A 17948-nucleotide genomic window follows, 5' to 3' on the forward strand; every position below is an offset into this window, starting at 1 on the left:
TGCACCTCCACATGTGCCAGACCTGACTCCCCCCAAGTCCACTTCTTCCCGCAGCCCCAGTCCTGGGCCTGCCCCGCCAGCCTCCCCTCTCCGCCCCTCGTTCTTCTAGAGCAGGTGCTAGCCAAGCGCTCGTGTCTCTTCCTGTGACAGGGTCAAAGCATGGGGCTCCCGTGTACTAGTCACTATTTCACCCTTTCCTGTAACAAATATTTCAAGCTTCAGTGCCAAAAAGTATACAAGAATGATAAATGAGATAAGACCTCAAGAACCGTATGGCCGGTGGTGGTGATTTTAAAACTCTACAGGGTCACAGTCACATGACCCAAGAACAGAGCAGTCAGCATGCAGGGCGGGGGGGGGGGGGGCGTTCCCGTCACGGCCTGTGGCATCTGTTCGTGCTGGTCCCACGTGTGCCTTCCGACCAGACTCTTCAGTATCCTCACCATGGACGTTTGGGGCCGGCACAGCCTTTGTTGGGGGCTGTCCTGGACACGGTCCAGTGTTGAGCAGCGTCCCGGGCCCCCCCCCCCCTCCCCTGCGCTGACAACCAAAAATGTCTGGGACATGGCCCAGTGTCCCCGGGGCAGAGTCAGCGAGCTGAGCACCCGGGGCTAATCTGAAGCTGCTCTGGGACAGGTGGCCTCCCGTTATGCCCTGGGGTTCCCTCACCTGGTGCTGTGGGGTTCTTCCTTTCAGTTTCCTCTGAGCCTTTGAACGCCACTCATGGCCAAGGTTACAAAACAGTGAGCAGAGGCAGAGTCCAGGTCACGTTCAGAAAAGTGGTTTTTGATCTCTATAGTCGGGACGTGGGAAGCGATCTGTCCCTCACACATCCACGTGGGAATGGGTGTCCTGGGCGTGTACTCTCATACTCGGCCGCAGAGAAGGTCGCCCGGTGAGGCTCTCACTGTCCTCTGCCTCTCCCCTCAGCACCATCAAGAGGACCAGCTCTTCGGAACGCGTGTCCCCCGGCGGCCGAAGGGAAAGCTACGGGGACTCCAAAGGCAACCGCACCCGCACCGGCTCCACCAGCAGCTCTTCGAGCGGCAAAAAGAACAGCGAAAGGTACGGGGCCCCGAGTCCGCTGGGTCCCTGTCTCCCCCAGAGATGAGCAGAGACCCCGACCGCGCACCCGAGCCAGGGCCCTCGAGGGCGCCGAGGCCGCTCCCGAGGTCACGGTGGCGCCGCTCAGGCTGCGGCGGTTCCTGTCCGGGTGGAAGGAACCGGGGACTCGCCGCCGTTCCTGAGAAGCTGATACCGCCAGCTCATGGAATTGGGGGGCTGGTCCGCTCTGTGCCCCTAGCACACCCTGAGAGGGGGTGTGAGCGCGCTGCTGAAGCAGTATTGTCTCAGGCCGGGTGGGTGAGAAGTTGTACTTCCGTGACTTGTCAGGAACAGTCTGCAATACTGAGCGGAGGCCAGAAGCAGTCTGATTTGTTTACTGGTTTCAGGAAATACGATTACTCCTCATTTTGAATTTTCTTTTGAGGTTAGTGTATAATGGATTAGGATAAATATCTATGAAACGAATGGAAACATTTTGTGAGTGAGAGCTCATTTTTGGCATGTTAATGGCTCTTCATGTTGAAGAATGTATCGTGTAGATGAGATTCCTTTCTCTGTGTATATCGACCTCATGTACTTTGCTCTGCCTTTTTAAACATGGTGCTTTATTTTTATTCTCTCTGTTGAGCAAGGTTTAGGGAGGAATTTCAGCTTCAGAGGCAAAAAACGCTTTTTGTTTTTGCAAGTGCTCATGTAAGGAAAAAGCTTAGTCATCAAGCCATCAACTCCAGCCCACAGTCTGTAAAAATTCCAAGTGTGTAAATCCGTCCCGATTCAGTCCTGTAAAGGCAGCTTCACCCGTTCCCCGTTTCGTCTCTGAGAGGTATCTTCTGCAGAAGAGAAGCGAGCACTTCTCACATCCTCAGCAGGTCAAGTTCATGGCCGATTAACAGTCTCTGGAAACCACGGGCATGGGTCCTGTCTTCTAATGAAGACTATTAGTGCTTCTTATCAGAAGATTATGTTAATTGGGTGATAATACCCTGGAAATAAGGCCAAGTGGTTACAATGGCAACCGAGGGCGAGTCCAGGCAGGCACACAGTGGCCTGTGGGCGCCTCTGAGTTCCGGGTGAGCTGCAGGTTGACCTGAGAGGTCTAGATTTGGCAGCTGTTGAAAACTTGGCCCCTTCTCTGCACATCTGCATTTTATTAAGAATTTCCAAAAGGAATCTGCATTGTGCAAACTCCAGATCAGTTTTATCTTTTAAATCCTATGGCTTTGGTGAATATGCTGGGTAAATATTTCCATAAAAGGTATTTTAAAAGGGATTTTTTTTTTCCAAAAAATAAATGCCACAGTAGGACATTTTGATTTGGAAATGAGGGTCTGAGTAAATTTACTAGTCATGTTCTCAAAATAATGTAGCAACCGAATGTGTCCATTTAAAAATAATTCCCTGTCCCGGTAGAACCTCCGCTCCACATAGGTCTCACTGTAGCGGCTGCCAGGAGGACGCCATGCTCAGAGGGCCATGCCCCGGGCTGGGTGTTTTCCTACTGTTTCTTATAAATTTGTAAGACTCAAGGGCATTAGATATAAAATACCTGCTTCACAGAGGGAGGCGCCGAGGCCCGGAGACGGTCAGCGGCAGAGCTGATGTACAAACCCAGACCCTTCTTTCCCTCCAGCGCCCGTGCCCTTTCCATTGTGCCTTGCTGCCGGCAGTAACCAACAGGACATTCTTTTCAAAAGTGAGACCGCATCCCGGAACCACGGGCAAATACTAGTGAGGGATGGGTAGGAGACCACGAAATCAAAGTGGTTAGGTGGGAATCAAGTGTGGTAATCCTCGCGGTTCCCACGGCCGTTAATGTCACATTAGAATGAGCCGGTCTGTGTTCAGGGAACTACATCAGACCGAGAAAGACAAATACTGTATGATTTCACTTATATCCGGCATCTAAAAAAAACACAACACACAAGAAAATGAATAAGCAAAACAAAACAGAAACAGACCCATAGAGAGAACAAGCTGATGGTTGTCAGAGGGGGGGAAGAGGGACATGGGTGAACTTTTTTAAAAAAAGAAACCAAGATACCTTGACATTGGGCTTAGGGTGCCAGTCCTTTAAGCCAGGCTTTGACAACAGAAAATGAAGCAAAAGAAAATAGGTCACATATAGTAAAAGCTCAGAACTCAGCTTTAGCCTGGTCCTCAGCACTGGGGCGGCTGGAAGACTGTATATCTTTTTTAAAAAAGTGGGGGGGAGATGGGGGGAATGAGCTGGTCTGCAGGTCTGATGACCCAGGACCACTCATCAGAATGCAGGTGGTGAGGGGATGCTCTCAGAAGGAGAGTCTGGGTCTGCCCTGATCTGCAGGACAAACCAGTCATTCACGGGAGCGCTTCAGCGGGTGTCAGTCACTGGTCAGTTGCTGTAAAGCTCGCCGTCACCACACGCCATATGCAAGCTGTCGTTAGCACGTGTGACACTTCTGCGAAAATTAGAAAAAGGCTCCTCTTACTCAAGAAAAAGGAGGCTCTTTTGCACATCGAGCATAAATAGTTCTCAATAACAATGATTACAGCAAGTGAAAAGCCGGTCCATATCAATTGTGCAAATCTTACTGTTGAACCTAAAATAATAGTGTTCTTGAGATCTCAACATTCACATTTTCTAAGATGTAATTCATTTTAAAGTCGTTCCATTTTGCTTTCCTAGCCACTCTATGGCTTATGATAGTGTCAGTCTTCTTGCTCTTGTTTCTCATTTTCTTTGGAAATGGGCACTGGATTTGACAGTGTTCCATGTGACATTGTAGACTTTTATCTTAGAACTAGAGGCCCGATGCACGAAATTCGTGCACTCGGGGAGAGGGGGGTACCTCAGCCCAGATTGCGAGAGGGCACAGGCCACGGGACCCCACCGGTGCAGGATCAGGGCTAGGAAGGGACACAGGAGGGCTCCAGGGTGTGTCTGGCCCATCTCGCTCAGTACTGATGGGCCACAAGCTAACCTACAGGTTGGAGCGTCTGCCCCCTGGTGGTCAGTGCACGTCATAGCGAGTGGTTGAGAGGCCTTAGCATATCATTAGCATATTATGCTTTGATTGGATGAACGGACGACCGGACACTTAGCATATTAGGCTTTTATTATATAGGATGTTTAACGTTTTTATTTTTTTAATATATTTTATTGATTTTTTACAGAGAGGAAGAGAGAGGGATAGAGAGTTAGAAACATCGATGAGAGAGAAACATCGATCAGCCGCCTCCTGCACACTCGCCACTGGGGATGTGCCCGCAACCAATGTACATGCCCTTGACCAGAATCGAACCTGGGACCCTTCAGTCCGCAGGCCAACACTCTATCCACTGAGCCAAACCGGTTTCGGCATGTTTAACGTTTTTATAATACTTGGTAGTAACAAGCCACAAAAGTTTAACAGCACTTAATCTTTGCACTGACAAAACTTCCAGAAAAACAATAGCAATATATAGCAATGTAATATTTTCCTTATATATTATTGATGGCAATAAATACTAACAATTATATAGTGATTCATGTCACAGTGAAGTGCTTATTAAATTTAAATAGGGAGCTCTAGCCGGTTTGGCTCAGTGGATAGAGCGTCGGCCTGCGGACTGAAAGGTCCAGAGTTCGATTCCGGTCAAGGGCATGTACCTTGGTTGCGGGCACATCCCCAGTAGGGGGAGTGCAGGAAGCAGCTGATGGATGTTTCTCTATCGTTGATGTTCTAACTCTCTCTCCCTCTCCCTTCCTCTCTGTAAAAAAATCAATAAAATATATTTTTAAAAAAAATTTAAATAGGGAATCGACAATAACATCCTGATGAACAACCTGGACTATCTAATGTAGCCAGTATACTAATCCAATAGGATTTTTTTTTCAAGTGTTTTATTTCAGACAGAAGAAGTTACTATTTAGAATGCACAATTTATGTTAGATGTTAGACTGATAAATTGTTTCACTTATAAAACTGGTTCCCCCTTTGTAATTCTGCCGGGAATGAGACATAGCAACTTTTAAAAAAATACTTTGTTTCCATCAAAAAGCTATTCTAATGGTTTGATTGTAAGAAATGTTTCAACCATCTGCTAGAAACCTTGTGGTCACAAACATATAAGCTGTCCTTCTTCGGAGTCAACATATATGAAAAAAACTTCAAAATAATGAACGTGTTGCCCTGCCTGGTGTGGCTCAGATGGTTGGGTGCTGTCCCTACACGGAAAGGTTGCCCGTTCAATTCCCGGTCAAGGGCACGTGCCCGGGGTTTCGGGCTCGATCCCCAGGAGGGGGCGTGTAGGAGGCAGCTGATCGATGTTTTTGCTCTCCCATAGATGTTTCTCTCTTTCCCTTCCTCTCTCTCTAAAAATCAATAAAAACATTTAAATAATAACGAAGATAGCTACGTGTGGAAGTGGTCCCCTGTATGCCCTTTTGCCTTGCACAACCTGTGCACCTGTACCGGCCGTGCTATCCAGACCGCAAGGCCCAGGCCACGAGGCTGGACACTCTGAGCTCCATCCTGAGCGACACATGGAGGCCCTGAGATTTGTGCTTTAGAGTCACTGGCGGTGCAGCCTCACTCCCAACCCCCCACCAAGGCTTCCAGCCAATCCCTGTGCCCTGGGAGCCACGCCTCTCAACACCAGCTCTCACTTTTCCCCAGCAAGGTTTTTTGTTTGTTTGTTTTTCGATTATTTTGTTTTTGTCTTTTGGTGTGTGGTTTGTGTGTGTGTGTGTGTGTGTGTGTGTGTGTGGTGGTGTGTTTGTTTTGTTTGTTTGTTTTTGAGGAAACTTATTTATTTCATAAGTAACTTGTGTTTTAGGAAACCCAGATGTTTAAAAAAAAAAAGAGGAAATGGAAATTACCTATAATCTCACCCACTTAAGAGAACTCATAGCTTAACATTTTATTACATTTCCATCTGGTTTTGTTTCTGGGGTGTAGCATATAATTTTGACAAAAATTATACTCTTTAGCATATGTTTGAAGCTCTCTTTTTTATTTGCTCTCTGACTAGGTCTTTGTGTCAGTAAATATACTCCTCCACCGTTATTTCAGATGTGGGTCATCATTTTTATAGGCAAATGCACTGTAGTTTCACGCTCAGTTGCCAACAAGGTTTTTCTAATCCAGTTGGACCAGCCCACCCTCTAGAACACTGCCTGGCACATAGTAGGGATTCAGTAAACATTGGTTGAGTGTATATTTTCACGCCATTCATATAACAGAACAGGTTAAACGGACAGGCGATACAGCCGTAGCCCGGTGTCACTCCCAGCCCGCCACTTTCTGTGGCGCTGTGGACAGAATCCTCACTGTCTCTGGGCTTTTTTCCGCAGCGCCAGCAACAACAGCACTGCTTGCCCTAACCGGTTTGGCTCAGTGGATAGAGCGTCGGCCTGCGGACTGAAGGGTCCCAGGTTCGATTCCGGTCAAGGGCAGGTACCTTGGTTGCGGGCACATTCCCAATAGGGGGTGTGCAGGAGGCGTCCGATTCTCTCTCATTGATGTTTCTAACTCTCTATCCCTCTCCCTTCCTCTCTGTAAAAATCAATAAAATATATTTTTTTTAAAAAACAAAAACAACAACAGCACTGCCTCCGGGGCCTGTCGTAAGGATTAATACGATCCTGGACGTGGAACCCTTAGCATGGAGCTTGCTGCTGTTGGCCCTCGGTAAATGGTAGCTGCAGTTACTACTTTCCTCTCCCAAAGAGTGGGTGCTGCCGTGTGCACTAGCTGCACTCCCCAGTCTTGAGGCCCCTCTCCTCGTCGGGGCATTTTGGAATCTTCCAACTCCTGTTTCAGCCCTCACCCCTCCACCCCCACGGGGAAAGGGAGGAATCAGAAGTTCTGGACATTTCTGTCACCTTCCTCACTCAGCTCCACAGCACTGCCTAACTTCCTGAGCACCTGCTATGCGCAGAACACAGTGCAAAGCGTGGTGGTAAAGGAAAGGATCTGCACACAAAGATTCATTCTCTCAACAGACACTAGTGACACGTGCAACTGGAAAGGGCCAGTTTCCCTCATTTCCAAAGGACTCAGCACAAACCAGTGAGAAAAAGGACAACAGCTCAGCAGAAAAATGGGTGAAGGGTTTGGACAGGTTCTCTCTGAGACATACAAATACCAACTAATGAAAAGATGGGCAAACTCAAGTCTTAATTGAAGAAATGCAAACCTAAGTAAGAAAATAGCGTATTTAGAAAAATCTTTATTATAAAATACAGATACCAAAGAAAAAGAAAAAACACAAACAAATGCATAGCTTAATGAATTAAACTTTCTAGCGCTTTCTCCTGAGTGACATATATGTACAGGGCGTCCCCCAAACATGTATACACAACTTTGAATAATTATAAGGCAGTGTTTATTAAACTACATTTCCTCTTCATTTAACAGACCAGCTGTTAAAGTGTGTGCATGCATTTTGGGGGACGCCCTATACGTGTGTCTGGGAATTCGTCGGGAGAGGGTGTCGGGGATGTGTGGAGGAGCTCCGGCTTGTCCTCCCGGTCCCGGCAGGGTGCCTCTTCCGCTGGGAAGCCACCCTGGCCCTCGGGGCCGAGCCAGGGGCCGGTCAGGTGGCTTTGGAGCAGTCCATTCACTCTGTCCAGAACTGGAACCCCTTCCCCACTCCCCACACCCACACCCTCGCCCTCCGGGGCTCTGGGAGGCAGAAGCTGCATCACTTACCATTCTTGCATCTCTAGCACTTTGCACAGGGCCTGGCTCACAGTAGCTGCTCAATAAATATTCGCTGAAAGAATGAAAGGATGTTATCTGTTTAATTTAAAACCATTTAAGAAGTGTGTAAACAGCGCCACCTTTTGGCAGATGCTTTCAACAGTACATTTTAGATTCTGAAACATTTTGCACTGAAATTAAGTGATTAAAATTTGGCTTTTTTTTTTTTTTTTTTAGCTGAAGAGATTGTTTCATTCTTCGGACCCCCGGGGTCATTTATCCTTTAATAAATGTTAAAATAGTAAATGCTAATATTCTTATGTTGCTTTAGTTTTGAGGCTGTTAGGTGAAGAGCCCAGAAATGCATATACTCGTGTCAGCGAAGTCAGGAGGAAGAGGGAAGTGATAGTAACTGGTCGCCATGCACTGGGCCCTTTGTCACACGACTTAGTTGATTCTGACAATGACCCTCACTCGGTGGTTTCATGCACTTTGTAGACGAAGGAAACGAAGGCCTGGAGGGAAGTGACCCGCCCGGCTGGAGCACAGGTGTGCTGACCTCACCATCCGTGCTCCGCCCACATGGTGCGCTGGGAGCAGTGGTGGGAAATGTTCTACGAAGCAGCAGTTTTTGTCCCCAATAAGGTCTTCAGTGCCTTCTAGCCCTTTTTAATAGGTGGGTTCCTAAGTGACCCTATTTCTAGCCAGTGGGGCTGTTTCTGTAAAGGATCTTCGTTTGCATCGGATAGTATTTTGACTTCCAGCAGGAATTTTATGTCATCAGGTGCAGTCTTTGGAAAAGGAGTCACGGAATGTGCGCTGAGGGCTGAGTTTTTCCAGGTGATAAGTCACGGAAATAAGATGTTCGACTTTGCAGAGGTCCCCTCCTTGGTCCAGCCTTATCGGTCATTTTCAAAAGCCACTGTCTCGGCTCAAACAGCATTTGGCCCTGTCAGTGCTGGCCGCCCAGGGCTCCCGCTGCACAAGTCACCTGCATCCTGACCTACAGTGCAGCCCGAGCCCCTTTCAGGAACTTGGGGTGAATTAGGGAGCAGATACGAAAGTGCTGTGCGAGCCCACTCGGAGGAGGAGGCAGTGAACACTCGGTGGATCGAGTCTGGACACGGTCCCTGCTGGTCTCTCTCCTTAGAAACACCCCGGCTGCAGGTGGCACGTGTGAGCTTCATCGGATGCAAAGGAAGCCGGCCACGCTTAGCCCCGCTCCCCGAGGCCGCAGAGCGTTTCCCGGGACTTGGTAATAACATGGCTTAGTTGTAGCTGCTCTGTGGGAGTGCAAACCTTGACCCAGCTGCCTGGTTTTCAAATCAGCTGCCTCCAGACCCAGCCACGGGTCTGGTGAAGGCTCCAGGCTCCCCGTACCTGCTGTGAGCCCCCAGGTCCTGCTTGTAAGAGGCCTGAACCCCCCAGCTCTAGGGAGTGTAAGCCAGGCTCATCCAGCCCACCTCCTTCCTGCCAGAACACGGCAGTAAAACCACCCGGATTGCATTGCTGTTCGTTTTGCAGGTATTGGCCGCGGCCTGTTGTTGGGGTGGCCAAGAGATGAGGGGTGGCTTGCCAGTGGGCACATCCTTCCTCCCCTCTGGGCTGACCTCTCTCCTGGGCCTCTCGGGAGGGTGGTGACACCTGTGTCGACTCCATGCTCGGACAGGGATGGACAAGGCCTCATCAGGTCCCGGGGCCTAGCCCCCCGCCTGAGAAGGTGTTGTCACCCACTTGATCTTTCCGTGAGCCCCCACTAAGGGATGGTAATCAGACAAATGCATGACACCTGAGAGGCGATCTCCAGTGAACGCAGCCACGCAGGTCTCACGTGGTGCTGGCTTGATGCCCACGCCCAGCTCCCCTGCCCGCGAGCTCTGGAAGGACCCGTGTCCATGGATTTTGACGAGAGGCCACAGTGTCCTTGATGTTGGACCATTGGCCTCTCACCCATCCCGTGGGCTTGCCCTTCCGCTCATGGCCGTGTTCTAGGTCTTTGTTAGTGGGACGTGCACCCGTGCGTGGAATTACCTTCCCGGGTGCCCTTCTCACCTCTCAGGACAGTTGGTGCGTTGGCCGAGATAATGGAATCTAAAGTCAACGTAGTATTTTTTTTTTCTATAAAAGTGTAACTTTCTAAAATAATGCAACGTAGCGACAGTCTGCTTTCTAAATACGATAGGCCAAAAAAGTGATGCAGAGTTTAGGGCAAGACATAAAGGAATGTGAACACCTCAGCGCCCCCTGGTGACCGTCAGGTGTCGCGCAGGCCGCCCTTCCTAACCCTTCTCGGAGACTCATTCCTCCTCCTGCGCTGCCTCGGCGTCGGAGGTCCCTGCGGTTTCCTGTCCAAGAGGAACACAGGCCGTGGTTGCTGTCATTCCCCAGAAAGGCGCTGGGCGGCTTATTTCTGTGTTGGTGGCTCTCAAATTTTCCTGTTTCTGTGACCAAAGTCGTGCTGGACAGAACAACTTCCGCCTTCAGATCCCTGCCTGCGCCCCTGCCCTCGGGTCTCTGTGGGGGGTGCCCGTGACCTGTTTTCCCCTCCGCCTGTGTCCTTACCCTCCTGCGAATCTAATCTAATCATATAGACAATGCGGAGTGAGGGCTGGTGCTTCCCCGCCACAAGGGGACCCGCCGGGGAGCCTGTGAAATCGAGCTGTTTTAACCGGATCAGGGTCACAGTAAGGCCGCCTGTGTCCGGCGGAGCTGCAGGCAGAGGGAACCTTGGTGCTGGGAGCAAGGAGGGCGGCTGGAGGCTTGGAGTCTGGAAGGCTGAGTGCGGCCTGGAGGGCTGGACCGCAGGGCGGTTAGACTCCTGGAGCCCTGGGCACTGGGGCCCCTCACACCACAGCCCCTCCCACAGACCTCGGGGAGCTGGGAAGACTGCGGGCAGGTCGGGGACAGAGCAGAGAGCTGGAGAAGTCTACACTGTGGCTGGCAGGTGCCAGGCCATCCACGGGGGAGGGATGGGAGACCCAGAGAGGGGCCCTGGGGTGCAGGCAGAGTAGAGTCAGGCCCACCCCAGGGGGCTTCACACCAGGTACCAGGTACCAGGCAGCAGTGTCTCCCCACCCCTAACCCCCCGCCCCGACCCAGGCACAGCCCCGCAGGCTGCTGGAGTCTGAGGAGGGACAGCGGAGAGGAAGTCCCTGCGACTCCAGAGGTCACCAACTTCCTGGCCTGAACGCAGCAGGGGGCAGCGCTGAGACCCCACCCCCCTGCACTTAACCTCCTGGGGGGAAAGGCAAAACGGATGGCTTGGCAAATAGGGCGTTAGAGGAAAATGAGGGCGATGGGCTGGGAGGCTCGGGAGCAGGGCCTGAGGTGCCCGCAGGTGGAGCGGCACAGACCCCACTCGGCCTGGGGCTGGCCACACACTGGCCGCCAGGACGGGGCAGCTGCGCAGAGCCTGACCCAGGGCTCCTGGCACGTGTGAAGGCGGCGCGGGCGGCGTGGCTGGACTCAGTGACGTGGGCAGAGTGTAAAGGGCAGTAGGTGGTTCGGGGCCTTTAGGCCAAGGTCAGACGGGGCTTTTCGTCATGGGTGTGCCGTGCAGTGAGGAGTTTTCAGTGGCCAGAGGTCAGAGGTCAGGAAGCTGACCCTGTCACGGGCCCTGAAAGCACATGAGCAGAGTGCAGACAGCGGCAGCATCAGCAGGCCCCTCGCCCCACGGCTGCATGCGGCTCCCGGAAATCCAGGACATCATTTACTACATCGTGGGCGGGGGCCCTTCTGCGGCTGGTGTTTCACGCTTAAAATTAAGGAGAAAAGCCACATTAGGGGGATACCTGCTCAGGGACACCCAACATCTTTGAGCTCATATTCCCCCGCGGGCTCACGCTCCTCGAGGCCCCTGGGCGTGTGTCTGGTTCTGTACCCGAAAGCGGGACGTGATGGGGGGCCGGCGGCCGGGGAAGACGCTTGGGTGTCAGAGCCTCGCTGACCTGGGCTCGCGCACGGGCTCAGGGTCTGAACGGGTGCGCTGCTTGCCCGGCCTGAGCTCCTTTCTGCTCTGGCAGGGGCTGCCCCGCAGCGGGCTGTCTCCCGGCACCCGGACTCCTCGGACTCCTCGCCGGGGCTCGCCTGTCGGGAGCTTACCCGGTGGGGGGCGGGGGGGGCCCTCTGTCCCTCTGTGGCCCGACCTTGAAGGCTTCGGGGGATTGCTTTCCCGGGTGCAGTCACGGGATGGCCTCAGCCTGGCCAAAGTCCACAGAGGGGTCCCCACATCTCCGATGACATGCCCCCCAACCCTCACTATTCTCTCCTTCTGTCTCCCTCCCCGTGGCCTCCCTGCGGAACCGGGCTCTGAAGCTCCTCACTCTGCTCATGTGCTTTCAGGGCCCGTGACAGGGTCAGCTTCCTGACCTCTGACCTCTGGCCACTGAAAACTCCTCACTGCACGGCACACCCATGAGGAAAAGCCCCCTCTGCCAGGAGCCCGCTCGTTTTACACAAGTTCTTTACGTGGCCATTCCGAAGGGCACGGGCAGGAAAACAAACCTACACCCTTGGCAGGGCCGTGCCCACCTCGATGAACCGGATGTTTCCGCTTCGGGAGAAGGCGGGCCGCAGCCTCCGGCCCGGTTTGGGGAACGTTTGCTCACACTTGCTCCTTTTTAGCTGCGTGGTTCTGTTTTCCTCGTTACCACGTGCCCCTCACGCAGCACGCGTGTGACCAGCCAGCTGACCACGGTGGGGTCTCACGGGCCTGGGGTCAGCCTCCCTTTAAAATCTGCTTTTCTTTTCTCCACAGCAAACCCAAGGAGCCCGTCTTCAGCGCGGGTAAGTCCGCGGCACCTGCCGGTGCCCTCACTGCCCTCGGGGCCCGGGCGCAGCTCAGCAGCCGGCCAGCCCGCTGTCGGCACCAGAACCCGGGTGTCTGCGTGGCGAGGCCGAGGTCGGCCGGTCCCGGGGGGCCCACCGCTCAGATCGTACAGACTAACCCTTTACCGGCCCCTGTAAGAGCTGGTTTCCGATACGTCCGCCAGGAGGAGGAAGATGCCGTGCGGGCAGCGCAGGGCACCGGGGTCCTCGGACCTGCCGCCTCTGCCTTCCGCTCCCGGGGTTCCCGGCGGCAGCGTTCGCGTTTCCTGGAAAGGAGCGTCTCCCACGCACCAAGTTGTAACTTGGCCACAAGAAGCTTTTCTTCCTCTTCCTGCCTCTGGTTTCCTAACCGGCAAACCAATAGTTCATGGGGACCTTTCCTAGGTCTCTTTTAAACGCATTTCGTAATAAGGTACTCGCTATTAACAGGGCATTAACCTTATTTAAACGTGCATTTAAAAATGCAGAAAAATTGGCGCGTGAGTAGTTGGGTACATCCATCCACTCATTTAATTTTCGTCTTCCCCGTGTTTTCCACCCGGGACTGAAGCACAGAAGCCCGCGTTCCGGGTGTGCCGGCCGGTGCTGCCGTGCTCACTGCGTTTCAGGGAGCATGAGCGCTCCTCCCCGTGTAAGGACCGCGAGCCTGCAGGGCTGGGCTCCCTGTCCGAGTCCCTGAAATGTGTCCAGGGTTTTCTGGGGGGCGGGGGGAGAGTCTCTCCCACCGAGAGCTAGCGAGCGCTCGCCCAGGCAGGCCCCTGCAGCACCCCACGTCTCTTTACCTAGCCCTTCTGTCTCTGTCTCCGAAATCCCAAGGGAAGCGCCGGGTGACGCACTGCCAAGGTAGGCCGCCTGCCTGCCCCTCATAGCTCTCCCAGCGAGCCACGCCGTGGCCCCGGCTCCGGAAGCGCTCTTCCTGCGCCGGGCAGACCCTCGCCCCGTGGGAAAGCGTTTCTGCGACGCACACACTTGGCTGGAAGTTGAGCCTCTGAGCGTTTTACTGAGTAGCTGTCATTTGGGTGGTGGTCGATTATTGGCTGATTACAGGAACTTTCCCCCAAAATCTGGATAAGCCTTGAGAGAGCTATAGGACAAGGCCTGGGCGCCCACGTGTGAGATGGCCCCCGCTGTGTGCGATGGCCCCCACTGTGTGCGATGGCCCCCACTGTGTGCGATGGCCCCTGCACCCCCGCTGGCCTGCCCGGCGCCTCTGGGTGTGGTGGCTGTGTGCTGTCACCCTAACATGCCTGAAAAACCTTGCTTCCCCTGCCGTGCTGGGCTTTAGATGGAGGACATCTGTTACCAGGACAAAACCATGCCAAGGCCGGTGCTTTTTCTGGGGCACAGACAGTAGCTGAGATTTGTGCAGGAAGTAAACCTCCGTCTAAGGCCTCCGTAAGCAGCACCGCCTCCAGGATATGCAAGTCGATATACTGGATCGCATTCCGACACCCATTAAACACAGCACGGGCTCTGCGTGTGCTGCGGAAGTGGCGCTGTGTTCCCTCGGCCCCTAGCCTGCAGTCCGACTCCTCTCTCACAAGGAGAGTGGGTGGACTCATTCCGGGTTAACGTGAAGCTCTGTCATGCCGGCCCCTCTCTTCCCGGCTGTCAGTCAGCCTGCCGGGTGCTTTCGGTTCTTTAGGGAGCCTTGCAGTCTGATGAGCTCAGACATTGGCGAGGGAGTCAGGAAGGGAAGAGGTTTGAGGCCAGGAGAAGAGCCTGTTGGGGTCCAGAGCAGGACAGATGTGTGGGGTGGCCAGGAAACGCAGCTGGCCAGAGAGGAGAACCCACGTGGGTGGTTGTGGCCGGGCAGTTAGGCCTTTGCACCCAGCAGGTCAAAGACAAGTGAAGGATTTGGGGTAGAGACTCAGAGAAGTCCAGGTGGGGCCTTCATGGGTTCGGCCGCAGAATGTGAGATGGCCTGGGGGACCGATAGGAGAGGCTGCAGTGTGGGTCTCAGGTGGGCTGGTCCCGGTGCATCGGGCGGGCGGAGCCCAGTGAAGCATTCCAGCAGGAGCCACAGCCCGGCGGCGGCACCCTGTGCGTGAACGCGTGCTGCTCTGACCTCAGAGTCCCGCTGCACGTGCAGAGTGAGGAGTGTGTCACGTGCATGCGTCAGGCCTGGGGGCACGCACACGGCAACGCGTGGAGCTGGCCTCGTGCTGCTGGGCGGCATTGCATGCGGTGCTGTTTGACACCCTTGGGACTAAGACTGACAAACTAATGCGTGACTGCGGTACCTGGCGGTACTGGAATGATTTCCTGTTTGCTCACCACCCTCCTCCTGCGGATGGTTTTCAGTGGGGTTACACACACATCTCCCTGGTCCAACTCCCCGATTTAGGTGCCTCTCGGCTGGTCCTTTGATCCGCAGTCTCGCATCCGAGCGCAGTGAGCGCTGAATGGGAACCGCATTCTTCAGAAGCCCACCAGAACTTCCTTTGGTCTTACCGTGACCTGAAAACGCGAGCCGGAAAACCCCAAGCTCTTTCCTTTCCAAAGTCCAGGAGATGCCCATGTCGATATATCCCTGGGTTTTACTTTTGTCCCCACAATTTATGAAAACATCGGAAGTCATTTTATTATGAAAGTGTTTGCCCTGGAAAGTTTTACTTCCCGATTTCCCTCTCTGATGGGCCTTTTGCTCGTTTGTTTTCCATTTCTAGCTTTTCTTGGAGCATTTCCCTTTTTGCATGCATCCTGCATGTACTTCCGCTTTGAGGTTCTTTAAAGGGGACGGCATTGTCCAATGTAAAAGTCACGTAGAGGTACATTTTTACATTGCACTGTAACCAACCAATTTAAACATTGAAGGATATCTTATGACTTTCCATGTGGAAATTATATATATATATACACATTGAGCTCAAAAAGTTTCAGTGGATTTCTTGTGTTAGTTATAATATGGGAGGAGTACCGTTCTCTCCCCTCCTGATGATAAAAAAATGTAAGCACTAAAATCTCTCATGAAAAAAATAATGGAATCCAGTTCTTGCCTGCTTTTTACAGCCTCTCATATACTTCCTGTGCTTGAGTGAGCAGAATGTCAAAAGAGGACAAGGCGAAATTAGACATTCGTTAGAAGTGACAGGAAAGGGCAGGGAGAGGCTAGAGGAGGGGCGTGGCTTACAGGGGCCCGGCCGAGCGGTCTCACGGTCTGTTCTTCCTGCAGAAGAGGGCTACGTGAAGATGTTCCTCCGCGGCCGCCCGGTCACCATGTACATGCCCAGGGACCAGGTGGAGTCCTACAACCTGGAAGCCAAAGTGGACCTTCCCACCAAGAGGCTCAAGCTGGAGTGGGTGTATCCTCGCCCCGCGCGCAGGGCTCGCACGAGCCATCGCTGACCGTGCTTTGGGCTTGATGCTTAACTGTGGAAACTCTTAAAGCTTAATTTCTCTTAAGCTTCTTTAAAAAAAAATTCTCTCATTCAACATTAATTTAACAAGATTGGCCGTTAAGTCAGCACCCCGTGGGCTAGAAAAGCCGTTCCATCAGAGCTAGCGATGAGGAAGGACGCCGACTTGTCATTCCTGAGGTCAATGTTTGTGGTCCTCACTCAAATACATACACATCGTCTTCCTGAAGGGAGAATATTAAAATGTCATACGGTTGAAGGGTTCTTCGGGGCAGTTGTGGGAAAATGCATCACTAGTTTCTGGCCTCTATTTTAATTTTTCTGACAGAATAAAGGTAGTTTAAAAACTCCTAGAAAAGGAAAGTTAGCAAAAATAATCTCAATGGGTAAAGATTGGGATTCTAATGAAAATGAGAGCGCTGAAGGAAGTATGTACTCCCCCCAACCCAGTAGGACTCGCCCCCGCGGAGCTGACTGCAGGTTAACACGGCCTCACTGAACGGCTTCTGTCCGCGAACACCCAGTCCTAAACGGGAGCCCCCACGTGGCATAGCTATGATCCCACCTAAACATACAAAAATCCTCTCCCCCGCCCCCAAATCGAGGCCACAACAACGCCAGTCGGCCACAGGACTACCGTGCTAGAAATAAAGCTGCTGCCCAGCCTCCGTGGGTGGGATTTGGAAAGTGAAGAAGCTCCGTAGGGGAGACGCTGAGAGCCTGGGGGAGGGCTGAATTAAATGTCGACGTTTTATTGTACTTTATTTTACTTTACTTCCTTGTGCTTTAGAGCAGTGGTTCTCAACCTTTCTAATGCCGCGACCCTTCAATACAGTTCCTCATGTTGTGGTGACCCCCAACCATAAAATTACTTTCGTTGCTACTTCATAACTGTAATTTCGCTACTGTTATGAATCGTACTGTAAATATCTGTGTTTTCCGATGGTCTTAGGCGACCCTGCTAGCGGTTCTCAACCTGTGGGTCGCGATCCTAAGACCATCGGAAAACACAGATATTTACATTACGATTCATAACAGTAGCGAAATTTACAGTTATGAAGTAGCAAGGAAAGTAATTTTATGGTTGGGGGTCACCACAACATGAGGAGCTGTGTTAAAGGGTCTCGGCATTAGGAAGGTTGAGAACCACTGCTTTAGAGGAAGCCTGCAGAGGCCACCTTCCAGGCCACGCAGATTTTAAAACAAAGCAAAAATCCTGCCGCCCCCTTAAACATCTATTGATTGATTTCCGGTTGAATGCGAAGCCCTAAGCACAGGTTATACGAAGCGGTTTTAAACGGAAGCTGCTGCGGTTTCACTTACGAGAATTGCTACTGTGTTTGAAGTTATGGAATCACATGCTTTGGAATGTTTTTAGAATTAGCATTCGTACCTAACTTTCTCCCTCCAAAATATGTTTTTTATTTTTCAGACTCAGATGTCATAAGCATTTCCCTGCCCCTATTTTTCTATCTGTTTTGGCTCATGGAATTGGAGTTCTTTAAGTCAGTAATAGTTAAATTGGCTGAATCAGATCTGGAAAGCATTATTGAAAAATCGCATTTGCTCAGCCTACTCCCTGTCTATATTGTAGAAAATATAAAACAGTGGAATTTGCTCCCAATAAGTGGCGTGCTGTTTTTTTCCAGGTTACTTTTTCACATCCAAGTTCACATGTTTTGCTCGCAAAATAGTTTTCAGGGTTTGGAAGTGTTCATGCCAAAATCTCAGTGGTAATTAGCCTAAGCAGCAGGGAGTGGTTGGAGGAAGGACCTAAATGTTTTACTTTTTATTTGTATGTGTGTGAGAGAGAGTGTGTGTGGTTTGCACCTTTTACAAGTATTTTTATAAAGATTGAGCTCCAAGGTTACAATAAGAAACAAGCCCATAATTGACTTAATAACCGTTGTATGTTAAAGTCCATTATCAGCATCTCAACTTTTTTTGAAATACTCTAAAACAGGCGTCCTCAAACTACGGCCCACGGGCCACATGCGGGTGTTTTTGCCGTTTTGTTTTTTTACTTCAAGAT

At 51.8% G+C, this 17948-nt stretch overlaps 1 protein-coding gene across 1 annotated transcript in view; it reads left to right on the plus strand.

Moving 5' to 3' along the window:
* Nucleotides 1–17948, plus strand: part of EML1 (EMAP like 1) — a 108670-nt gene that overhangs the window by 59536 nt on the left and 31186 nt on the right. The window contains exons 4-6 of the mRNA XM_054715762.1: nt 931–1065; nt 12487–12515; nt 15733–15862. Of these exons, the coding sequence (XP_054571737.1) occupies nt 931–1065; nt 12487–12515; nt 15733–15862 (294 nt within the window). The remainder of the gene's footprint in view (nt 1–930; nt 1066–12486; nt 12516–15732; nt 15863–17948) is intronic.

Source organism: Eptesicus fuscus, chromosome 5 (assembly GCF_027574615.1).
Source record: "Eptesicus fuscus isolate TK198812 chromosome 5, DD_ASM_mEF_20220401, whole genome shotgun sequence".
In the NCBI taxonomy this organism is placed as follows: Eukaryota; Metazoa; Chordata; class Mammalia; order Chiroptera; family Vespertilionidae; genus Eptesicus; species Eptesicus fuscus.